Consider the following 25195-nt stretch of genomic DNA (forward strand, 5'->3'; position numbering starts at 1 on the left):
CTTTCACTCCTTCAAACTTCGGTAGATTATAAGGACGTCGGACAAAAGGCAGGGGGTGATGTGGAAAGATGGCTTTGTAAGGATTTTTGTCCCAGGACTGGAAAGTAAAAGGTATATTTAGAGACTCATTAGTCTGCTGTAAAACTGCCACACGATGATGATTGCTTTTGACTGCTCTCTGTGTTTGAATTTCGTTCAAAGAGTTTTGCGTAGGACAACCTTCTCTCTCTTCTTTGAGTCGGAATTTAGCTGCGTGTATAATTGATTGCTTAATCGGTGACGATAGAATAAGTTTTGAGATAAATCAAAGTATTAAAAGTATCGTGATGGAAAAATAATGAGACAAAGTTCGAACCAACTCAATTCAATTATGAGCTTCGTTGATGGGCCAATGTGTATACGAAGAAGACAATATGGCCAGGTCGGAGTACTCTCTCCGCAGTGAAATCAACGGCTCCGATCCACCGATCTCGAATTTAATGCTGAGCTGGCGGTGGGGCCCGGATGACGGAAGGTTCGTGAAGCTGTATACTGTACTGTATAGTAATGGGATATGACGTGGAGTGCCGTGGTAGGAGGGACAGGGACATTTTTGTCTTTTCAAAAACCCTTTGTCTCCGCTCTTAACCCGACGGAATAATACTGCACTCTACTCGTACGGACGTGTCGCTGCGAATAGTGTTATTGGGAGAAGGCGTGCGTCTGTGCGTGCAAGGAAAAGAAAGGAAAAAGAAGGATCGGAGGATTGGTGGCCGTTGGATGAGTATGAACCAGATTAATGGTCGCGGAGTTGACTAGAGATTGGTGTGATAGATGTAACTTGTCCGTTTGGAGTTATTTTTGTGATGGGTTACTGCTTGGATTGGCTGTGGGGGTGGGGGTGGGCTCATGGAAACAACTCCTCGGAAACCGATCGCATGTTTGATATGTGCATTATTTTGTTAAAAAAAAGATACAAAAAAAATGAACAGCCTTATGAGTACTGTAATCCCAGATACGGATTATCACTCACACTTATTATTCGACTCCTGCCCCCTTTTTTTTTTATAGTTTTTTAATGCCTCAAAATATACCAATAGCTGAGGAAATAGGAATAAAAAAATAATAACTATGCCCAACTTCATCCACTCCAACACCAACAAATACATGTGATTTTTGTTTTTCTTGAGATAGACATGTGAGGTACTTTTGTTATTATATAAAAGGCCCTATGTCAATAGCAATTCCTTACCAAAGGATAACAGGTTTGATATAAATGTTCAATATAATATAAAGAAATAGTAAGGGTCTTTTTCATAAAAATTTTCCCTAATATAATGTTATCCTAAGTCATGTTGTTAGGTAACCTCGTGACGACACCTCAATATGTTTACATACTTGTGCACCAAATTGTCAAGTAGCAGGTGGCTGGTAGCAGCATCAGGGCCGTGGGAACAACAACTAAAGGGAATTCTTAGGATTTCTTTGTATCAGAGTTGGGTACATACAGACGACACCGGAATTTGTATTTGTGCGATAGCTTGTCAGGTATATGTTCTCGTGATTTGGAACCCAATAATTCAGCGTAGGTGATTGATTAGCCGGGACCCACTGCCACCTACCGGCTGTTGACATACTCAAACATACGCTTACTGATACAAATATGTCACACGTTGTTACTGTAGGGGGAACTACCACGCTGGAAATTAATGAATTCAAGAGAGCTCTAGAATAGTCCGAGCCGTCCGACCATATCCGCTTAGTACGTGATCGTCCCTTTTAAAATATGATATATGTTATATGTCTGTTATTTAATAATTGAAGTTTACTATTTATTTAGTGATTTAGTAGCTCTGCCATGTGGTTGGCTTATAGAAGAGCTAAGGTCTCTATAATATTTAATTTGAAACTTAGATTAAACAATTTACTATATTTATTAAAATTTTATATGACATAAGTGTCTATATTTATGGAGAGTTGGTTATTTGTCCAACTCATATTTAATCTTTGAAATTACGGTACTTGGATAGTCGATAATATTAATAAGATTATGATTTATGAAAAATAAATGATATTAGTTAAGTCGTTTTATAATATAGTAACAATGCTTTTTTTATGTGAACAAGTGGATTCTTTAAGTTGGGCCAAACCAATCGTGAACTTTGAGGCCCAATAAGCCCAAGCGTAGCGTTTTAATTCGGGACGTAGCGGGCTAAAGTCTCCTACATAGATCGTGAATTAATCGCGAAGTACAGCAGAAATAAATTATCTCGAGATGACAGATGGCTCCATTGCAGCCCTAGATATTAGCATCGCGCGCACGTGTCGCCAAGGCTGAGCGAGTTCTCGCGATTCTCCCCAGAGACCAACCTACCGCTGCGAAAAGAGAAGGAAAAGCTATCCTCTCAGATCGGAGCGGAAAGGGGAGGCGACTGACTGATGAGAGAAACCCTAGGAGGCGAGATCTCGTGCATCGCGATATTTATTCTTATTCGGAGCTGGGGTTTTATTATTTCGCCTTAAAATCCGGCGATAAATTGGAACGTTTCCGGTCTCCTGCTTCCGAGAATTCGAGCATCTCTCTCCTCGCGTCCTGAGGTCCGTTATTCCTATCTCTTTCCCTCCCTCTCCTTTTTGGGAGTTTCTCTCTCCATTAAATATTCGTCTCCCTCCTTATCCATTTCCCTTCGTATAGAGGCAGAGGGAGTATTCAATTTCATGCCTCTACTTCATGATTTGTGGAAGTTAATGACTGTAAACGTACCAGATTAAGTTAAATATGCATGAAATATCCATGATACCTTTGAGTTGGGGAATTTTAGATTACAATGAGGATATGATTGGAGTGAAGAAGGAAACAGAACTTCGCCAAGTTCCAATTTTTTTTTTTTTTTGGTCTTTCCTGTCAGTATCAGTAATTTGTTTGCCACATACTAGATTTTTGCAAAGTAAACTCTTTGGTAGCACTTACTATTTCAATGAGAAAAAAAGGTCAATTTGAGAGCCTTCAAGTAAGTTAAGAATCGCATTCTCGGATCAGGTGACCTATAGGATAGAATCATGAATACTGATGCAAAATAAAAGTGTGAACTTTTGAGCAAAATATAAGTAGCAAGATACACTGGAGTAGTTTGGAGAGGGTGTTGTTAGAACCAAGGAGTTGCTTACATCCCATGCATAGTAGCTTTAGTAGATTAAGCTGCCAAATCCTGAAAAGGAACTATCTTTAATTCTTTATCCTTTTTCCTGAGAAAGACAATTATTTACAATTTTCTGTTGATACCATGAGCTCATGCTTCATCTTTTGTTTCTGAAATGGATAACTGCCTTTTCTTGATTTTTAAATTATCTTTATCTTTTGTGTCTGATAGAAGTGCTATAATTATCCATTTAGGGGTTTCCTGTTTCCAGAACAAAACATTTGGCCATGTCTCAACGAAATCATCGGATTTGTACTAAAGCACGCCAATCTCATATTGTCAAAGTCATCTTTGCCTGCTGCAGATTTGCATGTTCGTTTGATTGACAGATGTAAATTCTTATCCTTCCAGCACTTAATGTATTATATTGAGCTGGTTGAAGTTTTAATCATAGTTTTTTGTCTACTACTTTTTCAGGTAGCATTTTGGAGGTGATTTCTACTCCATCAGTAAGTTGTTTCTGTTTGAACTACCACTCTTTACATGCAAAGTCTCGGGGAATATTGAATGCCTTTGCCTTTTTAACTGAATAACAAGACCAAACCACAGTATTTTTCCAAATGTGCTATCATTTGAAAAAAGAAATTAAATGCATTTACGTTTATATATAACATGTTTCTGAAACAGGTTGAAACAATTGCTAGTTTTCAAATATTAGTTTCTTTTGAACCAAGAGGATTTATTTCTTCCTGTTTCTTGCTCCAGTGGTTCGAGAAAAAGATGTTTGCTGGGAATACTGTGAAAAGCTGGAAGGAAACAAGGTTAGATGCAAATTTTGTCAGAAAGTGTTGAACGGCGGTATAAGTAGGTTGAAGTTCCATCTGTCAAGATTGCCAAGTAAAGGTGTTCATCCTTGTAGCAAAGTAAGGGATGAAATTACTGATAGGGTAAAAACAATCATAGCAATGAAAGAAGAGACTAAAGAAGCTGCCAGTGCCAAAAAGCAACGATTAGCTGAAGTAAAATCACCTCTTATGATTACTAACACGAAAGTCTTTGTACCACCAATAGAAGCTGCTCCTCCATTAGTAAAACTTCTTACTGGAAGCACTGCAGTCAGGCCTCAGTCTTCTTTGGATGTAGAGAGATGTATTGCTGAATTCTTTTTCGAAAACAAGTTGGACTTTAGTGTTGCACAATCTAATTCCTTTCAGCTTATGCTTGAGGCTATTTGTGGCCCAGGATTCAGGGGGCCGTCAATAGAATCATTAAGGACCACATGGTTGCAAAAGCTCAAATCAGAAATTACACTGCAAATAAAAGAAATCCAGAAAGATTGGGCAACAACGGGTTGTACTATTTTGGCTGATACATGGACAGACAATAAATCCAGAGCCTTGATTAACTTTTTTGTTTCATCTCCCCTAGGAGCCTTTTTCCACAAATCAGTTGATGCATCTACATACTTCAAAAATTCCAAATGCCTCTACGATTTGTTTGATTCAGTTATTCAAGATTGTGGTCCAGAAAATGTTGTTCAGGTAATTATTGACAATACTATGGATTATGCCAATGTCGGAAGCCAAATTATGCAGAACTACGGCACAATCTTCTGCTCTCCTTGTGCTTCTCATTGTATGAATACAATATTGGAAGACTTCTCCAAGATTGATTGGGTGAACAGATGTATCTTACAAGCGCAAGTTGTAACAAGATTTATTTATAACCATGTTTGGGTGCTTGATCTGATGAGAAAATTCACTGGAGGACAGGAGCTCGTGCGCACTGGTGTTACAAAGTCCATAACCAACTTTCTTACCCTGCAATCAATATTGAAGCAAAGGTCAAGACTGAAGCATATGTTCAATAGTCCCGACTACGCATCTTCCCCATATACCAATAGGCCTCATAGCATCAATTGTATTGATGTCCTTGATGACAGTGAATTTTGGAGAGGAGTTGAAGAAATCGCGGCCGTTTCTGAACCTTTGTTGAAAGTACTGAGGGATGTTTCGGGTGGGAAACCTGCAATTGGTTCTATATATGAATCTATGACTAAGATCAAAGATTCTATAAGGACATACTACATAATGGACGAAGTCAAATGCAAGACATTTCTGGACATAGTCGATCGAAGGTGGCAGACTCTACTTCATTCACCACTTCATGCCGCAGCTGCCTATTTAAATCCCAGCATCCAATACAATCCAGAAGTGAAATTTCTTGGGATCATTAAAGAAGAATTCATCGCTGTTCTTGACAAGCTACTGCCGACGCCTGAACTTAGACATGATATCACAGGGCAACTTTATATATTTAGAAAGGCACAAGGGATGTTTGGTTCTAATCTCGCGAGAGAGGCACGCAACACCACCTCTCCAGGTATGTTTGAATTGTTACCTCCAAATAAAATTGAGATTGCAATTGCAGTGATTTTACTTCTAAATAAAATTGAGATTCCTATTGTAATGACATTTGAACATGTTGTAGGGATGTGGTGGGAACAATACGGGGATTCAGCACCTGGGCTACAGCGTGCTGCAGTTAGAATACTGAGTCAAGTCTGCAGTACATCTACCTTCGAGAGAAACTGGAGCACAATTCAGCAGATTCACTCTGAAAAGCGTAACAGGCTGGGCAAGGAGGCATTAAATGACCTTCTTTACGTTCACTACAATCTCAAGCTCCGTTCAAAGGGAAAGCCAGCTGATGCCGATCCTATCGTACAAGATGACATTGACATGACATCAGAGTGGGTGGAAGAGATAGAAAATCCCAACCCGACCCAATGGCTTGATCGGTTTAGTTCAGCCTTGGACAGTGGAGACTTGAATGCTAGACAGTTCAATAGTGCCATTTTTGGTTCAAATGATCATATATTTGGTTTGTGATGGTACATAAGTAATATGTAGTTACACATGTTTTCCGAGTACGTGAAATATACGATCTTCTTGACCCCTAGTTAGATTTTCAATGTCTATTTACTAACCTAGCAACAGATGGTTTAGCTTGATTACCAGCAAATAGGCATTTTTTTTTCAAGTACCAACTAATATATAGCATTCCATCAGCTCTTTTCAGCTAGTTGAATCTTTATTTTCTTGGCAATCAAGTCTGGTTTAGTCCACTATGAAAATGCTGCTGCTTATCCAGTTTCAACAGATTTATATACCTATTTTGCAATTCTTTTCCTGTGCTGGTAGAATTCTTTGTGACTTATATTGCTACATAATAATTTGTTTATGCTTGTATAAGCGCAAGCTGTTCTTACTTAGGCATGCTGCGGGGTGAAGATTGAGATGATATCCATGAATGGCCTGATGTACTAAAGGCCATTTTGCAATTGGTAATCAACCATTCACCCAATGATTTCCTATGAAACAATGATATGAAAAATAGAAACAAAAAATCAGATATAAACATTTCTTTCTGAATTGCAGATTGTGTTGTGTGGTTGAATTCATATAGCTGTCACAGAAACTGAAGATGAAGGTCAACTTGGAGGAACAAGAATGCGCAAAAACTATTCCCAGGTTCGTAAGCTAAGCTATGTTTTGATTAGAAGAAAAAAAAGAAGCCTGAGAAGTTGTCTGATTACTGTACAACAATTAACCACTTTTGTGCTTCTGAAAGTAATTTTATCTTCTAGACACTATGCCATAGAGGCAGAGTTAAGATGTTACTATCAGCTTTTGGTGATCTTTTATCTCTTATTATATAGAAAGTTTAGAAGTGTTTGAGAGCATATCATTCTCCATCCTCAACACAGACCCAGCACCTAACCTGGTCCCACTTCTTGGGTTATCCACTCTAGCAAGCAAGCAAAGCCACTCATCTCATTTTCACTGCTGTTCTCTTTCAAGCTATTTTTTAATAGTCCTCTCTCGAGTGACCAATGGCAATGCCACTGTAAATTGTAGCACTATAATCTTGCCTAAATAATCTATCAAGTAAATTGGTGTAGCAGTGTATTTGAAAATGAGGTAGAATATTTTATGTATTTGCCATTATAAAGTTCCAAATATCAAATGTTATCATATAAAGCTGCTATGTCTCATTTTGAATCAAAGAGCCTTTGTATTAAAATATGAAATATAAAAACTATAGTTTTTTTCTTAACAACTTAAGGTTTTAGATAGAAAAATTTATATATAACACTTTGCTTTATAACGTAATTATGATTTACACTCTATATTTTTATTATTTATAAATTAAACTTTTTAATTTAGCGAATACGTGCAGAAAATATCCTATGTTAGATTTAAACTAACACAGTTAGGATATTTCGTAAGTAGAGATATTTTATTTTTAAAATAATTAAAATATTTTTATTTTTAAAATTATTAAAATATTCCTAGTATGATTTGGTTGAGAATATTTTTATAATTTTCTTTAGTTTAGTTAATTTAACTTACGGCAAAGTATTTTTTATTTATATTCACTAAATTATAAGACTTAATTTATAAAAAATTAAAATATAAGACATAAACTATAATAATATTAAAATTTTCTTTTAGATAGTATCGGACCTGAAGTCTCATATTTTTTTGTGTTTATTATCATTTACACCCTGCAATTTGGACTTCCATAATATGGCTCAAAAGTTCGGGTATAAGCAAAAATAAAGGTACAGTTCAGGGTGTTCGATATAAAAAGAACTGGCGATCTTATCCAAAACTGCGCCTACCTCATCCTTCCACATCAGTCCATGATCGACTACTATAAATGAGGAATGACCCACACATAGGCCATAGCTATATCTATAGAGAGAAAAGAAGACTATAGAGAGATAAAGAGAGAGAGAGATGAACGGAAGCGGAATGGCCTCAGTGATCCGAAGCGTGGCCAAGGTGAGCAGCGGAGGAGCGGCGCAAGGAAAGCAGCAAGAGAAAGAAAGGTCCGGCGCCTCTGAGTTGGCTTTGGGTCGGCCCAAGCAGAGTGGGGATGAGAACAAGGAGGCCATGCCGGAGTGGAAGCTCAAGTGCCTCTGCACCGAGTACACTATTCCACTCACCATGAGAGGAAGTCTTGGTTGCTTCTGAGAGTCGTTACTCTTATCCCTTCAAACTATATAGTTGGGGCTTGATGTAAATTTATGATTAGTAGTGGATAATAGTGTGATGTTATTGTGGTTTTATTCTTGTGAGTTATCCTCTGTTGTTTTACGAATAATTTTTCTTATTTCGGAATATAACTCATCAACTTGGAATAACAGCTAACATCATAATAATTATATTTTATATCAAATATAATTATTAATTTATTTTTAAAATCTATTTCATCAATCAACTCGAATCAAAAGATATTTATTATAGTTTTATAAAAGATAAACTATATTTTCTTCTCTTTTTAACTTTATATCATATTAAAAAGTAATTATTATAATTTTATTTTAGGATATTTTTAAATACAGATAAACATAAAAATAAGTATTTTTAGATTAAAAATTTTATTTTAAAAATATAAAAAAGAATATCTATATTAAGATTATCTTTCTTTGTAATGTTTTTATTTGAGAGCCGAGGAGGAGGAAGGGCTAGACTGCAAAAGCTTTAAAGTAAATAAATTATAGGGTCTTATCCGAAACTTTCTTTTATTTTTGGGTTAATTGTATTATAATCCCCCAACTTAATTACCTCTCTATGAATTAGAAAAATACTTAAAAAAATTCAAAATGTTTTCTTTTCTCTCGTTAACACTAGATTTTGGAGATATTAAATATGATTAGATTAAAATTAAATATTTGAAGAAATTGACACAACATTAAAAAAATTAAATATTACTATCCATCTATTCAGTTAGTTAAATTTTAACCGTAATCTCTATTAGAATATTAATGTAAAAAGCTTAGTAACATATTTAATAGTTTATGAGTATATATGTCGACTCTTGTTGAGAAGGATAAACAAACACGCGATCTCTTCTTTATTTACAGGTCCCATCTAAACTCCAAAGGGAACCAAAAAAGGACCTACCTTTGTTAGTAGCTCTTTCGTGTTCCTTGATTGCTTTTGCTTGAGTACACTCTCAAGCAACCCATCTCCTCTCTCCAATCAACACTGCGGCACTGTCTATAAAAAGAACCGGATAGGCAAAGCCCTTGTCAGAAGAGAGAACGAGAGAGATGAGTGGAAGTGAAACGGCCATTGGTGTAGCTAAGGTTAGCTCCATAATGGGCTCGGCGAAGGAGGAAGACCCCGGCCCGTGTCAGAAGGCTTGGGCTGGGCCTAATAGAGGCAGACAAGAGAACGAGGTGGTAATACCCGAGTGGAAAATTGAATCCCTTTGCGTGGAGTACAGCTTCCCTCCTATGATGAGAGGAATATTGCTCATCGCCATTAGTGGCTGCTTTTAACTGATTGGGTGGTGTTATATATGTTTGGTAGTGGTTGCTTCATCGATGTGTTGTTATAAACTCAGCAATTCACATGGAGTATTTTGTGCATAGTAAGTTTTGAGACGTTTAGCAGCAGTCGATGTATGCCACAGATGATTAAAAAGCTCGTAGTAGTGTAATTTTTATTTTATTCATCCTGGGAGCAAGTCTATGAATAAATTACAAGTTCATATATTGCCAAAAGGAAAAGAAAAAGGGAAGGTTAAACGCAACCTGTAACTTTAATTCAATTCACCTGGGCCAGCCCATAGCTTAACGAGATGCAGCCTAAACTTGGATTCTCTGCGTCAATAACGGATCCGGATCCGGATCCGAACTCCGGTTGGTGAATTCGTCAAATAGAAAAAGAAAAAGAAGAAAAGGAAAACTTCGTCAAATCCTTCTTCTTCCTCCTCTTCCTCCTCTTTCATGGACTACGATTACAAGAACCGTGCGGGCTTCAATATGTATCGTCCACCCGCCCCTTCTTCCTCCTCCTCGATGTATCCTAGGGCTGGGCAGAGTGGTCCTCCTCCGTCGTCCGGCCGTGGAGCGCCGCCCTATCACCACCAGCCCTCCTCCGCCCCGCCCTCGTGTATGCCCCCAATTCCTTCGATCTGATCGTATTATTTGGTTTCCATGCTGGGGATTTGGACGTTTGTCTGTTAGATTTGCTTCAAATTATGGCTGTATGCTTTTTCTGTCTTTTGTTTGAATTGATTTGGTAGTAGGATCTTGATTTAGGGCATTTGAAAGAGTTCCGGTGTTTGTAATTTGTTTTTTTTTTCTCTTTTAATAGAAAGATCTGGGAAGCATTTATATACTATTTTATTTCATTTGTATCCTCGTGAGAGGGATTTTTTTTTTCTAAAACTTTTTTAAGAGATGATCTTTGCACTCTCTAGTTCCATAAATCTGTTAGATCTCATTCTTATTTCTTTTTAAGTGAGCTAATTTAATCTTACTTTTCGCTGATTTCTGCTTAGCTTCCACTTGTTTAGCGAAAACACTGAATCATATAAACTTACAGACTTATTCTGATTAACTCCCTTTTCGAACCTTCATGTTAATATATGTTCATTCTGAACATTCTGGTGCCTCCATCTAACTGAGACTATCTTTTCCTTATTATTTCTCACTGACCATGAAACAATTCCGATGTATTTGTGAGTACAAGGTATGTAAATAAGTTGCATATTATATTTTGCATTTGAATAAACTATTTCTTGCGCCAATTGTTTTCTGTTTTAACATTTTATTTGTTGATTGTTATTTAAGTTGTGTCATATTAAACCAGATTTTCCAATTTTGCAGCAGGACTGGGCATAAAAGTTGTGATAAAGCCGGACTATCAGATAGCGCCTCCTGTAAGTTGTACTTTTTGCCTTCTCCATTTTTACTCAGTAGTTCTGCTGAAAATTCATTGAAGTTTTATTGAAAGTTATATTGTATGTTGCAATCAGCGCATTTATCTACAAATGCGATGCTTTATGACCATATTTTGATGGTTGGTTTATTATAATAGTTTCACCCTACATGTAGAATACTCTTCTTTAAAAGTACTTTTTATTCAGCTGTACCATTACCGTCTATCAGGTTTATCCTAATTTGGCTCCTTGAGCAAACTTAGAACCAAGATTATTTGGGATTATGATTGAGATTGGGATTGATTGTTAGAGAAAACGATATGTATTAGAGATTGAGATCGAGATAGTCACATATGAAGTATAAAAACTAAAAAAAAAAACTCACTCAAAATTATAATAAACTTTGACTTGAATTTAATAAATTTTTGTACTTGTAAATTACTACTACAGAACAACAATGAAGAAAGAGATCTTTCTTCTCACTATTGTTTTGTATCAAGAAAAAAAAAGAGGAGTAAAATAGTTGGTGAGAAAGAGAGGAAAAATAAGAAAAAAGGAAAAAAAATACTAATTCTAATTTACCAGAATGTAGAGTAGCTGGAGGGTCTTACTAGATTGGTCGCCAAATAAGTTCGATAATGTGTGAGGTTGGAAGGAAAGTACGTGTGAGAGATAGAGGATAAAAATTAAAAACTTAAAATGAAGACAACTAAGGACGTCAATTACTGATGTCTCTTAGGTTAGATATATTTTAAATTCGGCCGAGATCTTAAAAAAGATTTAATTTTAGCTGATATGACTGAAATTGACCAATCTCATATCGAAACTTGCCATCATACTAGTTTTGGGTTTGGATCGAGATCAGCCATTACCGATCCCGATCCGGATCAAGCGATTTTGAAAATCATGCTTAGAACCCTCTAAATAGCTGTTCCCATCTTCTGATCCAGTCCGCAGTTGTGAGTTTATGCATTATATTGGATATGTATAGTGGTGCTAATCAGCTAATGTACATTGAAATAATGGTCCAAGTAACATCACTATATCAGCTACTATTGTATTCCATATTTATCTGAGAAAATAAGTTTGCATATGCAGGTACTATCACATTTTAAAAGTTAAATCCATTCAATCAAATAGCTTACCCTCTTCTAAAAATTGCTTGTTTATGCAAAGTCTCAACTTTTCTGACAACTGTTAAACTTTCAGCCCCAGTTGTCACCACAAATGCCAGAGGTTCCCCGCTGCACATTACATTTTGACTTTGAGTTTGAAAAAAGGATACTGGCTGAGGCTGAGAAAGACACTCAAAATTGGAGCAGATTTACAGAAAACCAGTCATCAAGAGTTGCAGCTTCAACTTCTGCGGTATAATATATCTTTTATGCTATATAAATTCTATAACACTTTCGCATGAACTCTGTACTACTTGGTGCTACCAGAAAAGAAGCATTGGAAGAGCTGTTTTTTGTTTTGTTAGATGTTGAAAATTATGGTGATTTCAGTTGGTTATATTCATTATCTCTAATCCGGAGTCATCTTATTTGTAAGCATAAAAGTTTGGATTTTCTGTAATATAACATAGAATCATGAAGTAACTCCAGACTTAAAGTAAAAAATTTGATTGTTTTTATGCTTAGGTTATGCTTTTCAGCATATAAATTAACTTCACATAATGTAAAGCATGCTCTATTTTGCTTGGGTTGTGCCTAAACCAAACTTGGGATTGGCCAGATTGGGTTCAGTTAGGAATAAGAAGATAATGATTTGTTACTGAATTCCTTAGTGGATTATTATATTGTTCTCTTGATAAGGGTCATCACTTTGCTAATCCCATCTGTAGCATTTGCTTTTGGTTTGTCATATAGTGTAGTGGCTATTTGATCAACTACACTATGCATGGAAATCATTTATGGGGGCAAAATCAGCTTCTCATCTAGCTGCTGTACTCAACTATGAGCTGTGGCCTGAGAATCATATCACTTCTTTCTTTTACCTACCCTATAAGTAAACTGTGTTTCATCTTTCCCTGTTGATTCTCCATGTCAGAGATGAATATAACTTCCTCTATTAAATTTTGTCGCGCACCCACTTTCACTGTGGTCTCTTTGTCATTAAAAACTTGAGCAATCTGCATGAGGATGAACTGCAATTAATAGGTAGATCTACGTTGTAGCCTCATTGACACTGTAAGGCTTATATGCTATTGTTTATTTTCAGAAGTGTCAAGAATGGTAATTATTTTCTTGTTTTTCTAAGTATATTGGGCGGGGAAGCAATTGAGGTAATGCCCAAAGTTATTGATATATACAACAATGCCCAAAGTTATTGATATATACAATGTGATTACTTGGTGAGCGTTATTCTTGTGAATTCCTGGGTTCCTTTCAATCAAGATGATTTCCACTATCAACTCCCATTTTTTTCTCATCCTTCACATGATGAAAATCATTTATTTCTTGGAACTATCATTATCATAACTGGAGGATAACTAAGATGTTACTCGTTAGAGTCTAAATTTTTAACTAGCAACATTTCATTGTTTTAACTTTTTGCAGGCTCCATCAGGAGATCCAGTGGTAGACAAATACGTTGCCTCAGGACTAGGGCGGGAAGCTGTCTCACTTGCGGTTCTGAATTATGGAGACCATCCAGTGAAGGCATGCTTTTTCCTCTTCTTGACTTTTCTTGATTGTTTTTTTACTGATGAAAAATACTGGATGCTGTCACCAAGTTGATCAGTTTGTTAGTTGATCAGTTTGGTCAGATCAGTTTGTGAGCCGTGATCCTAGTCTTGGTGAGCCATATGACTTACCAATCATCACCAGTAGACACCAAGAGTGGAAATAGATATTTTGTGTTTTCCCTGATCAGTTTCCGCATTAAGAAAGTGTATCTCCAGCTCTCTTCTGTTTTATGTTTCCGAGGCAGCACATTTGGCTGATCTTATATTTTACTCTTCAGGTGAGGGAGTTTGTGAAAGGGTACAACCTTCTCCGCGAAATGGGTTTCTCATCAAAGAGTGTTGCAGAAGCACTGGCCATGTATGATAACGACACCGACAAGGCTTTGGCACACTTCCTCAACAGCTCAACTTGAGTCTGTGCAGATGCTTGAGATCCTAATTTCTGTACAGATTCATGTTATGCTTAAGACTTACTACTATATAGCTCTCCGCAGAGTGTCTGGCCACTCACTTGTATGGATGAATATTCATATACACACTATTGTAATTTTGTGAACTTATGTTGTTGTATTTTGGATGCACAAAAAGTTTGCCTGTTCTGCACAAAGATGTTTTTAAAACCTGATGAAGCAAATATTTGTTCAATTAGCTACCGCGTTAAGTTTTTATTCCAAATCCTTATGCTGTGTATGAGTGATAAGGATGATATATGACACTGGAGATCCAAATCAAGTTTGTGCCTCTAACCTATTAAAAATCTTCAGGTGCGAGATCCGAGTTGGATGCAATCTATTAAAGAATAAGCTCTACAAAGGTGGCAATCTTTCAAGTAGAACACACGCCCAAATTTAAAAAAGAAATGTATGTCCAGGGGCTTATATGGAAAAGAGTAATATATAATATATAATATTATATAATACTTTGCACGTCCGGAATAAAAATGTATGTCAAGGGGCTTATATGAAAAAGAGTATATATTAATACTCTGCACGTCCGGAGAAAGGTCATCCATCCCATTACTGTCATAAGCCCAAGTTTCTTCGTTCTTTCGTTTCTAGCGTATAATTTGTTTTCCTCCCCTTCCCGTTCTTCTCCCCCTCTCGAGTCCCGATCGGATCTCCTCCTCGATCCACCGGTGACCGTCGGATCTCAAACTCGAAGATGAACGACGCGGACGTGTCGAAGCAGATCCAGCAAATGGTGGCGTTCATCCGCCAAGAAGCCGAGGAGAAGGCCAACGAGATCGCCGTCTCCGCCGAAGAGGTACCTCATCCTCATTCCGCTGCTATATGTTGTCGCTCTTGATTCGATGGATTCTTGATACTGGCGTGAGACGTCATGTGTAACATGTTATTTTAGAGAGTGGTTGCATTTTTTTTATCTTTATTTCAGTCCTTTGGGTCGAATGCGATATGGAAGTTAAACTATACCCTTTGAATTCTTGCTGCGAATCTCTAGTCTGGATAATAAACTAAGCGTAGTTGATATTAATGTACTTAGCGGATAAGGAATTTAAGTTGAGCACCGGCACACATTGTTGATGGAAAAAGTGTTAGTTTGCAAATATTGGCTAGGGAGCAAGATGAACGAATTTTCTGCGGGGGAAGCTATAGTTGAAGTTAAATTTGAGAAGATTTGGGGGGGGGGGGGGGGGGGGGGGGGGGGGGGCGGGGGTAAGATGATAAAAGAAAAGGGTTTAGGATAAGAATGAGCACTGAGAGTCTGAGACCAATCGAGGTTGATAAATGCTGACAATAAATTCTGCATGGATTAGGGTAACTAACATGATTGGAAATAATGCTAGAGAAGAAACATTTGCCTAAATCTTACATGGATTAGCATGGATTGGCTGGATTATCTTACATTTTAAATACTTATTGCTTATCATCAATAAAGCCTTGTACAGTCAGATGTCCTTTTTGTTTCATTCTGAGTTGATATTTTTTATGTTTTACTCAGTATTTTTTCTTTTCTAAAAAATACGGTTTTGTTTCTTTGCATTGCAGTTGACTAGTACATGTACTGGTTTATCTTGAGTAATGAGTATTTGTCTCATACTAATGGTTTTGAGAGCTCCTCTGCATTAGGAATTTAATATTGAGAAATTGCAACTGGTTGAAGCTGAAAAGAAGAAGATCAGACAGGAGTATGAAAGGAAAGAGAAGCAAGTTGAAGTTAGAAAGAAAATGTAATGTACTTGCAGTTAAACATTTCATCTTCTTTTCATGTAAATCTCGATAATTTGAGGATCTATACTTAGCTTTTTATATGTATAGTTTGTTCTTTTGTCCTGTTCTTTTTCTCTGGAATATCTCTACTTGGTACCTATTATAGTGGTCGTACTTGATAGTCTGGGGCACAAACAACCTTCTTCTTATGCATCCCATGTCAAGCATCTATTGTCCAAATGGCAGTAGAAGAGCAGCTAATCACAGCCATAAATATTAAGCATATAGAACTAGAAAGTTGTTGTACATATATCTCATTGACAAGGCTTTGTTATTCTTATGCTGGCGATTGCAGCAAGTTATTCTACATATAAGTTTGTCAAGACTGAGAACAAGAAGTTTCTACACATCAGGCAACTTTCAGTTACAATGAGCTATGACTTATTTAGTTGACACACTTTTCGACTTCTAGTTCTGTTATGCCGAACCTTCAGCATATTAATATTTCTTAATGGGTTTCTTGTGATATTTGAACACAGACCGCCATTCTGAATTCTGACTGCCTGTGATGCTGTGAGTAATCTAGTTTATTTATTTATTTATTATTATTCCTTGATCATTAAGCATTGTTTCATATACATGGATTGGACTTCTGCAGTTCCACCTATTACATTTAATATTCATGTGACACATAAAAATTCCATATGAAGTGTGATTTTGCATTTTCTTGGCAATGGCATCTAGGATGGTTTAGAACATCAGTTTTATGTTCATTCTTGACATAATTCTTATTTCCTTCTTTTAGTGAGTATTCAATGCAGCTTAATGCTTCTCGAATCAAAATTCTTCAAGCTCAGGATGACTTAGTAAGCTCCATGAAGGAAGCAGCTATGAAAGAGCTCTTGCATGTCTGCCAAGATCACCTTGCTTACAAGAAACTTCTCAAAGAATTGATCGTGCAGGTCTGAAAGATAAAACAAAGAACATTGTGGTCAACTGGTCACTTTATTGTTGTACTATCAAATATGTTCCTTAATGATACATGTAGAAGTGGAATTGTGTTGGATATTATCTGCCTGAAAGCTGCTTCCCTATACAAGTCTAGCCGTATATAGATTTTGATTTTTGTCTGGTTATAGCTTGGATCACTATCAACATATCATCTGGATAACCTATGGCTTCATCATACATCAATATACTTGAAAAAAATACTAACCAATAAAATAATAGCACACACAGAAGTACGCACTATTTATTTTTTTTGTTTCTAGTTGAGTAACTTATACATGTCACAGCTGATGCAAAATTAACTTTTCAGAGCTTGCTGCGACTAAAGGAGCCAGCTCTATTGTTGCGCTGTCGGAGGGATGATGTTGATCTTGTGGAGTCCGTTTTGGATTCAGCAAAAGACGAGTATGCCAAAAAAGCAAATGTCTATTCTCCATATATAGTAATTGACAGTCATGTTTATCTGCCACCTGCTCATAGCCATTATTATGCTCATGGACCTTCTTGGTAACATTTCTCATCTCAGTAAAATGTAAAATACTAAGATCTATTCTTATATTGATTTTTAAAATCTTCTAGCAGGAGATGGTTATAACTTATAAGTTTGTTATTGTAGGGCATATTGCAAGCTTATATTGCTTCATGCTTTTCTTTTCCATTTTGATATCTTAAGCATTTCCAAATATTATTTGGTTAGGTTTCTGAGGACTTGCTTTATATGTTATAACTTGATTATGATTATTTTGTTAGCAGCTCAAAGGACTTCGACTGACCTGTTATAGCAGAGTGCACTAGGTGCTGTGGATGATATTTGATAATTCATAAATACATATTGCATAGTCATTTTCTTTTATATCACTTCCAAGTATGGCTATACTTATTTATGTAGTGTGGATTGTATTAGACTTCACACCAATCTTATAATGGGTTCATAAATCAAACTTTAAAATTCTACACCAAATGTTTGACAGAGAGATACAAAAAGTTTTTCTGCATGGATAGATGGTAGATCATAATTATATTAATCGTCATCCAAGCCTTTTCCCAAAATTACGATTTGGCTAAACAGTTAATATTTTATTCAATGTCTCTAATATTAATTATGTCTTGTGGAATCAATTGCTTAATAAATCTGTGCTGGTGTATGATATGCATGTTACAGTATTGTCTGGTTGTTTGTTACTTAAGTTCATATCTTAGTATTCAAGAGCTCCTTTTTACTTTGATAAAATTGCCAATTTTTTTGTTTACTGGATAAATCACGGAACTGGAAATGATCTTTACTGATGACAAATGTTTATGGTTCAGCTCTGGGGGAATTGTCTTGGCTTCACGAGATGGAAAGATTGTCTGTGAAAACACACTTGATGCAAGGCTTGATTTAGTTTTGCGACGGAAATTGCCAGAGGTGCCTACTATCTTCTTTTACTTCTCATCGATTCCTCTTTCAACAGAAATAATTTAGTTACTTTCTATTGGGTACAAATGGAAGGAAATATAAATATAATAAGTTGGATACAGTTAATGAACTTTGATTCCTCCATAGATATCCTTCAAGCTAGGGAATCCGCTGCTTGTTTAACTTATCTGGACAAAAGAAAAAAATAAGAAGAAGAGCGGCAGTCCACTCAATAGTCGAATATTCATGACTAAAAACTAACTTCTTCACTATTTGTAACACAATTATTTTTCAAATACATTGGCAAAACCTACTAACTTTTAATTGTTGATGGAGAAATTATGCTACAGATATTCTATTAAACGACTGTAAATGAAAATTTTGCTTCTCATATTCTATCCAACCACAGCCATCAGCAGTGTCCACGATCACCACTGTGACCACTGGCACAGCTTTTCTCACCTATCTTTTCCCTACTTTTCCTTCTCTTTGCTCCCTTCTTGTTACAGCGTCTAACACTTTCGCCGCCCTCGTCTCCATTCATGTCACCAGTGTCATCATCATTTGTTCTTTACATCTTTCTCCCCTTTTATCTCCTCCAAGCAGCAGACAACCTTCTTGCCCTCACTACCTCTGTCATTTACTCTCTACCAGCATAATTATCAACAGTAGTCATCTCTCAAAAGTGTAACTACTACCAGCACAGTAGCCATATCTTTCTCCTTTTCCATCTTCTCGACTCTCTGTCTTTCTCGTGTTTATCTCTCCCCTTGGTTGCCACTAACAATCTATATCTTATTCTCCATCACCACAGCCAGCACATTGTTGCACCAGATGAGTCAAAACTGTGACGGCTGGCAAGTAACAACAGTTGGCGGTTAGATAAATATGCTTCTTTTTCCTGAAAAAAAGATAAGTCAGATTGTTAATAGAGAAATTGTTTGATGTTAAATGTAAATTGAATATATTATTTTTATATAAAAAGGCTAAAACTAATAAGCATAATGTTTCTTTAATTCACATGCTTGGCTTTTTATCGAGAATAGTTATAATTAATCCACTTGAGATAGGGATAGTAGCCTTTACAATTAATGTATGATACTCTAGGTGTTGTCCAGTTCCATTTGCTCTTGTACCATTGATAGTTTTTGGGAAAAATAGCTACCAGTAGGTGCTTGGTCATGCTTCTCCACTACTTGTGTGTGTGTCAGTGTATTTGAATTTATCAGTGATATTTTGCATAGACAGCTGATCTTCGTTATGAGGTTAATAAATGCATACTAAGAAACATTTTAGTTCAATCGTATAATTTTGTTAACCTATTCATCTTAACAACTTTTATCATGACGTTATTTTTCTACTTTTCTCTTGCAGATTCGTAGGAGTCTCTTTAGTCAGGTCATTGCTTGATGTTTGGCACGAACAAATGATGCGGCAACGAGGAACTACTATTTGGTGTCTACTTTGATTATCTTGATGTTTTGGGTATTACAAATTTCATGACTTGCTTCTGCAGCCGATTTCATTCTGCTATTATTAGCGAGTTTTAACACTTGAGGGAAAAAAAGTTAGTTCAAGACATTCTTGATATGCCAAGCAAAACAATTTGTATTTCTATTGACATATTACTGAAACACACTGCGTGCGAATGTTGGAAGCAAGATGGACTTCTCATGTAATATTGTGAAACCAATAAAGTGTTACCATAGAGGTGGCCATATACATGGGTGAAAAATGAGAATGAGTTCCTGTTCATTTTGTGTTGAAATTGCTCAGCTGTAAACAACTTCCGGTTTCTTACCAATAAAGTTTCTGGTCCTAGAAATTGGCATAAAGACATGTTATAGTTACAACACGTTTTGGATTTAGACCCTCTTAATCCACATTCCATAGTACAGTGTACCCTCTTAAAGAGTGGTCATGCCTTCAAACATTCCAATTGTAAGCAAGGCTTGGGCCCAATCTTAAAGAAAACGGAAACTGCAGGAGGCTTCCACAAATGATCGACATTATTGTGGCAATTATGATCAATCGTACAATAGCATTGCGATAATAGAGGAGACGTTTTGAATCATGAGAGAGGATCCAAAGTCCCTTAAAAACTGCCAACCTATGCTGCAATATCCTATCCAGCAAATAACTACAAGGTACGCGGGTCACAAAAGAGCATAAAGACACAGCACGATTACATCTATGAGAAGTTTGTCACTCGAATGGCATCAAGATTTCCTTCGTATTCTGACACATGTGACATGTGACCTCCTCTATTTACCCACTCAATCAACTTGTCTTGTACCAGAGCGAAAGGCCCTGACAGGCGTATCCTTCATTAATTTCGGTGCTGACAATTCTCTGCCGACACTTGTATATAACGCGAGTTCGAGCCCCTCTTCATTACACACTCTTCTTATTATTTCCTTTGATTTCCTCCCAAGACTAATGGCTGGAGGGTTGGCTACAGCAATGTGGGCCTTTTTGATCTTGCTGATCTTGGCTCCTTCTGGGCCATTAGCTGAAGCCAAATGCAAATTTCAGGCCATCTTCAACTTCGGTGATTCGAACTCCGATACCGGCGGATTCTGGGCGGCTTTCCCCGCGCAGCACGGCCCGTTCGGCATGACCTACTTCAAGAGACTGTCCGGCCGTGCTTCGGACGGCAGGCTTGTCATTGACTTCTTAGGTAATTGGCAATGATCCTCTCACTGTCGTTAAGTAACTGGAATGCATAAGAATATGTTGTTTGATAGCGTTTTCTTTCTTCTCTTGTGACTGCAGCTCAAGCTCTTGGGCTTCCATTCCTTAGCCCTTATCTCCGGTCAATTGGCTCGGATTTCAGACATGGAGCCAACTTTGCGACGTTGGCGTCTACCGTTCTTTTGCCGAACACCTCGCTTTTCGTCTCTGGGATCAGTCCTTTCTCCTTGGCAATTCAGCTCAACCAGATCAAGCAACTCAAGGCTCAAGTCCTTACCTCTAAAAAACTTGGTTTGCTCCTAAAACCTCATGCACCAACCCTTCTCTTTTATGTTTACGTCTCCCTAGACAAAACGGTAAAAGCAAAGAATATTCAGGGAGAACCCAATTTAGCATTTCAGTTTAGAAACTGTTAGCTTAAAAAAAAAAAAGAATCATCTTATAATGATTTGAATCATATTCCTACAGGATATCTTCCTCCTACCTCCATCTTCAGTGATGCACTTTACACCATAGACATTGGTCAGAACGATTTCACTTCTAATCTGAAATCCATTGGGTCAGAAGAAGTCAAACAATCTCTTTCTCAGGTGGTCAACCAAATCTCTTGGACAATAAAGGTTAGTTAAGTCTTAAATATTACTTTAATAACTCTAAGAATCTTTCAAAAGCCATTGCATCATTCAACTTTAACTTTTATCCATCTCTTGGACTAATTGGATGCAGGATTTATATGACATGGGAGGTCGCAACTTCATGGTGTTCAACCTTGCACCAGTTGGGTGCTATCCTTCATTCCTGACAGAGCTCTCTCCCAGTGCCTCAGATTTGGATGTGTATGGTTGCATGATTTCAATTAACAGTGCAGTGGTGGATTACAACAATATGTTGAATGTTGCCCTGCATCAAACCAGAGAGATGCTCCCAGATGCCTCAATCATATATGTAGACACCCACTCTGTGAAGCTTGGGCTCTTCCAGCATCCCAAAGACCACGGTAAGCTCCTTGATCATCTCTCATCTAATGAGATTATATGTGCTAATATACTATCCATCTTTGTTCTTTCAGGGCTACGATATGGAATCAAATCGTGCTGTGGATATGGTGGGGGTGAGCATAACTTTAACCAGGAGGTTTTCTGTGGAAATAGCAAAGTAATCAATGGCCAAAATGTTACTGCAGAAGCTTGCGCAGATCCAGAAAACTATGTGAGTTGGGATGGAATCCATGCCACTGAAGCGGCAAATAAGCTCATCACAATGGCTGTGCTCAAAGAATCATATACCAATCCACCTTTCAATCTCTCTACACTTTGCCACTTGCAACCAATTGGATAAGCAGCTTGTATTCATATCATATGTGTATGACAATATAAATAATGACTTATAAGTTGGTAAAACATGCAATTAATGGGATCATACAAAACTCTATGGTTTATAACCACCATATTGTACTTGTACTGCCAATTCTATTCACATTGAGTAATATTTGAGTTTTAAAATTCTTAGAGGAGTAAGTTATTTACAAAGCGAATTGCTCCCAAAGTGATGAACACCCAAGTGTAGAAACGCTGACCTGAGAATATTTCGCTCTTACTGAAAGCAATTCATTGCACATGAACCTATACTTCCAATCAGTATAGTAACTCACCAATTTCTCTAATAAATTTTAACAATAAATAGTATAACCCCTTTATCTTCTCTGATTATGTTTCACAATTCAAGAGAGTCAAAAAGAGCAGCTCACCTACCTAATCTTCTCAAAACATAGCATCTCTTTCTTATCAATCGGAGGATGTTGTAAAGTTGTAGACTCATCAGGCCTCAAACCATTAGGTTCATCAAAATGAGTAGAAGTTTTGGTTGGTCACATGGAAAAAAAAATTACTTTTTTCAAGAAGAGTCACCATAAGTAACAAGCACCTAGTATTAACAGAATCTAAGAGATCTCCAAAAAATATTCAATTGTTGTAAACTAAAACACATTTCTAGTTTGTATAGTAAGAAACATTATATACATTTGCATAGATCGCAGCAGAAAATAAAATTACCATAGTATTTTTGGAGTAATAAGCAGCTCACCACTTGATATATCTTCCTCCAGGAAGATCTATAGATTCTAGGCACAGAGTGGCAAAGAAGACTTTAATATGAGGTTTAATGGAATACAATATTCCCGAGTAAAGTTCCTCTCCCAGGGGTTTTGATCGCAAAAGGAGGTTTAAAGGAAGAACGACGAAGTAAGAAGGAGTGTTAATAAGGCCGAGTTGCCAACCTACGCCTGCCGGACTTTGCCGCTTCCTTCGATAGAAGCCAGGGGTTTTCTATTTTCCTTTCTTTTTCCTTGATTTACTTATTTTTGGTAGCCTTGGACCTGAAGCCGGGGTGGGCCAGGCCAATGAACTTATAACTAGGTATAGAATAGCTGAAAAGGCAACTCCAAGATAAGGTGGTGACTAGTCTCCATTGGCAGGAGTGTGAGGCTCATGCTGGCTTCAGACATGGATGTCTCGAAGGAGAAGACACTGGAAATTTTCGACATCGGGCCATGCGAAGAAGCCTTCCATTTGGGTTTCCTGATAGGGAAGAGATTCTCCAGTTTGATCAGGAGCAGAGTAGACACAGACCTCATCCTTCAGGAGCAGCTCCTCCCTTTTGCTCACACCTGTGAAGAAGCTAAGCCACTTATTAAAGCACTCCAAACTGCTAATAGCCAGAGATATCCAAAGTACTGGGATGAATTGCTAGGGACTGCACAAGGCAGCGGAGTCCCATTCCTACATGTAAGCAGCACTGAACTGAACCTTGCACATAGTAGTAGTAATATATATCAAGTATCAAATTAGCACCCAATGTTTCTGTCCAGATAATGCTGCTGAATTTTCGAAAAGAGATACTACCTTTTATTCCGAAGGTCGGGGTGCCAGAAGAAGTCATCGATGATGATTGCTCCGATGTTCTTGTCGTAAATGACTCCATGGCCATCGCTGCACATAACGAAGATGCTAATGTAGCGTTGCTCGGTCACACGTAAATTCTAGGCCTTCTTAGTGCATTAATCTTAAGAAAACACAATCAAAACCTATATATATATTGCTAGAATTTTAATGCTGGTTGCAATGTGGCAGCTATTTGGTGAGGGCTAAACTGCAGAATGGACTGTCATTCACTGCTTACACATATGCAGGCGAGCTCCCAAGCTGTGCATTTGGATTCAACAGCCATGGACTGGTAACATCTGCAGTTCCTTCCTTTTTAAATAGCATTACATGGTGTGAGTCAAACTCTTGAGATCCTCAATGTCGATTCGTCAGGCGTTTACACTTAATTCTGTGCCTCCCATCAATGAGGAAATTGCAGCAGGAGGTATCGGTCGAAACTTCATATCGCGAGATCTCTTAGAAGCGACTGGCCTTGATGATGCAATGGATGTAAGAGAATTCTTCTTCCTAGTGTCAGCAACATCAATTTACTCACAATTTGTCTCTTATTTCTTCGCGCAGAGAATTCGTCTCCCAAATGTTTCAGTTGGTCATAGCTACAATTTGGTAGATACAAGAAGCAGGAGGATTCTGAACATCGAGACAGCCTCTGGCAACCGCTACTCGGTTCATGAAGCAGGGGCAACACCTTTCTTCCATGCAAACATGTATCTCCATCTTCCAGTACAGCAGGTAAACTGCAAACGATAGTATCAACACATCAAAAATAGAACACCGAGATGGAAATTTTTTATGTTAATTCATTGTTTTTTAAGTGAAGATGCAAGATAAGAACTCCTTCAGTAGACATAAGCGAGCAGCGACACTTTCAGCATGCTCAAAAGAAAAAGCGCTCCAATTACTTGGAGATTCTGCAGATGAAGAATACCCAATTTTCATGACAGGTGATATGTTTTAAGGAAAGTTTTATTTTTTCAGGTTCAATAGCAACTCCCTTTAGACTGCATTGAATAAGCTTACTGAACCCATTTCGTGGGCAAAAATCAGGTCCAACTCTATACACTTTATGCACTGTGCTGATTGATCTGGATGAAGAAACAATGACCATATTCAGAGGCAACCCAAAAAACGGCAACATATCACTGGTTCTTCCCATAATCTTGCAGAAAAGCTCTTGATATACAGAATGAAGTTATCTCACTTCGACAGAGAATCTTTTCTGTTATGATATGCTCAGCATGCATCACAAGGCTGCAACCTCTACCATTAGAACATTCATACAAGGACATGAATTAGTTGTTGATCAAACCTTGGAAATGGATTAGATATTTTAATTGGACTCCAGCGGAGCGGCTAACTGCAAAAATTTTGGGACTGACCTGCTCATGTCAGCTGTTGCAAAGAACGGCATTAAAGACCACTTTCTGTATTTCAAG

At 37.3% G+C, this 25195-nt stretch overlaps 5 protein-coding genes across 6 annotated transcripts; all 5 read left to right on the forward strand.

Annotated features, from left to right (window-relative positions):
- Nucleotides 1–2295: 2295 nt before the first annotated feature.
- LOC140768025 (uncharacterized) lies at nucleotides 2296–8256 on the forward strand. 2 transcript variants are annotated; one of them, XM_073108100.1, is made up of 6 exons: nucleotides 2296–2577; nucleotides 3374–3510; nucleotides 3597–3628; nucleotides 3885–5501; nucleotides 5610–6465; nucleotides 6560–8256. In XM_073108100.1, coding segments are annotated over exons 3-5 (2019 nt in total). In that variant the 5' UTR covers nucleotides 2296–2577; nucleotides 3374–3510; nucleotides 3597–3627; the 3' UTR covers nucleotides 6011–6465; nucleotides 6560–8256. The 2 variants fall into 2 exon arrangements, with proteins under 2 accessions (XP_072964201.1, XP_072964202.1); XM_073108101.1 differs by having other exon boundaries at nucleotides 3391–3510.
- Nucleotides 8257–9186: 930 nt separating this feature from the next.
- On the forward strand, nucleotides 9187–14196 carry LOC140768026 (uncharacterized). The gene is made up of 5 exons (XM_073108102.1): nucleotides 9187–10090; nucleotides 10810–10862; nucleotides 12072–12230; nucleotides 13421–13522; nucleotides 13827–14196. Exons 1-5 carry the CDS (start codon nucleotides 9925–9927, stop codon nucleotides 13959–13961), a joined length of 615 nt encoding a protein of 204 aa, XP_072964203.1. The 5' UTR covers nucleotides 9187–9924; the 3' UTR covers nucleotides 13962–14196.
- Nucleotides 14197–14568: 372 nt separating this feature from the next.
- LOC140768215 (V-type proton ATPase subunit E-like) lies at nucleotides 14569–19766 on the forward strand. Its single transcript, XM_073108395.1, has 6 exons — nucleotides 14569–14811; nucleotides 15636–15736; nucleotides 16522–16678; nucleotides 17035–17231; nucleotides 18033–18132; nucleotides 19498–19766. The coding sequence occupies exons 1-6, from the start codon at nucleotides 14710–14712 to the stop codon at nucleotides 19531–19533; spliced, it is 693 nt and encodes a 230-aa protein (XP_072964496.1). The 5' UTR covers nucleotides 14569–14709; the 3' UTR covers nucleotides 19534–19766.
- A 302-nt stretch (nucleotides 19767–20068) lies between these two features.
- LOC140768211 (GDSL esterase/lipase At4g01130) lies at nucleotides 20069–22552 on the forward strand. The gene is made up of 5 exons (XM_073108391.1): nucleotides 20069–20803; nucleotides 20899–21108; nucleotides 21286–21437; nucleotides 21544–21814; nucleotides 21887–22552. The coding sequence occupies exons 1-5, from the start codon at nucleotides 20317–20319 to the stop codon at nucleotides 22153–22155; spliced, it is 1389 nt and encodes a 462-aa protein (XP_072964492.1). The 5' UTR covers nucleotides 20069–20316; the 3' UTR covers nucleotides 22156–22552.
- A 603-nt stretch (nucleotides 22553–23155) lies between these two features.
- LOC140768214 (uncharacterized) lies at nucleotides 23156–25103 on the forward strand. Its single transcript, XM_073108394.1, has 7 exons — nucleotides 23156–23600; nucleotides 23684–23847; nucleotides 23946–24048; nucleotides 24132–24248; nucleotides 24321–24491; nucleotides 24580–24703; nucleotides 24807–25103. The coding sequence occupies exons 1-7, from the start codon at nucleotides 23304–23306 to the stop codon at nucleotides 24935–24937; spliced, it is 1107 nt and encodes a 368-aa protein (XP_072964495.1). The 5' UTR covers nucleotides 23156–23303; the 3' UTR covers nucleotides 24938–25103.
- The last annotated feature ends 92 nt before the right edge of the window (nucleotides 25104–25195 follow it).

This window comes from Typha angustifolia, chromosome 10 (genome assembly GCF_048772165.1).
Source record: "Typha angustifolia cultivar Huaian chromosome 10, ASM4877216v1, whole genome shotgun sequence".
In the NCBI taxonomy this organism is placed as follows: domain Eukaryota; kingdom Viridiplantae; phylum Streptophyta; class Magnoliopsida; order Poales; family Typhaceae; genus Typha; species Typha angustifolia.

Bases quoted from the DNA above. Each gene is read 5' to 3' on its own strand.
- LOC140768025 (XM_073108100.1), top strand. The intron at 5,502-5,609 runs GTATGTTTGAAT...AACATGTTGTAG, and splicing joins ACGCAACACCACCTCTCCAG to GGATGTGGTGGGAACAATAC.
- LOC140768026 (XM_073108102.1), top strand. From the start codon at position 9,925: ATGGACTACGATTACAAGAACCGTGCGGGCTTCAATATGTATCGTCCA. The intron at 10,091-10,809 runs GTATGCCCCCAA...CCAATTTTGCAG, and splicing joins CTCCTCCGCCCCGCCCTCGT to CAGGACTGGGCATAAAAGTT. The intron at 13,523-13,826 runs GCATGCTTTTTC...TTTACTCTTCAG, and splicing joins ATGGAGACCATCCAGTGAAG to GTGAGGGAGTTTGTGAAAGG.
- LOC140768215 (XM_073108395.1), top strand. From the start codon at position 14,710: ATGAACGACGCGGACGTGTCGAAGCAGATCCAGCAAATGGTGGCGTTC. The intron at 14,812-15,635 runs GTACCTCATCCT...CCTCTGCATTAG, and splicing joins TCGCCGTCTCCGCCGAAGAG to GAATTTAATATTGAGAAATT. The intron at 17,232-18,032 runs GTAACATTTCTC...TTTATGGTTCAG, and splicing joins TATGCTCATGGACCTTCTTG to CTCTGGGGGAATTGTCTTGG.
- LOC140768211 (XM_073108391.1), top strand. From the start codon at position 20,317: ATGAGAAGTTTGTCACTCGAATGGCATCAAGATTTCCTTCGTATTCTG. The intron at 20,804-20,898 runs GTAATTGGCAAT...TTGTGACTGCAG, and splicing joins GCTTGTCATTGACTTCTTAG to CTCAAGCTCTTGGGCTTCCA. The intron at 21,438-21,543 runs GTTAGTTAAGTC...AATTGGATGCAG, and splicing joins AAATCTCTTGGACAATAAAG to GATTTATATGACATGGGAGG.
- LOC140768214 (XM_073108394.1), top strand. From the start codon at position 23,304: ATGCTGGCTTCAGACATGGATGTCTCGAAGGAGAAGACACTGGAAATT. The intron at 23,848-23,945 runs GTAAATTCTAGG...GCAATGTGGCAG, and splicing joins GTAGCGTTGCTCGGTCACAC to CTATTTGGTGAGGGCTAAAC. The intron at 24,704-24,806 runs GTGATATGTTTT...GGCAAAAATCAG, and splicing joins ATACCCAATTTTCATGACAG to GTCCAACTCTATACACTTTA.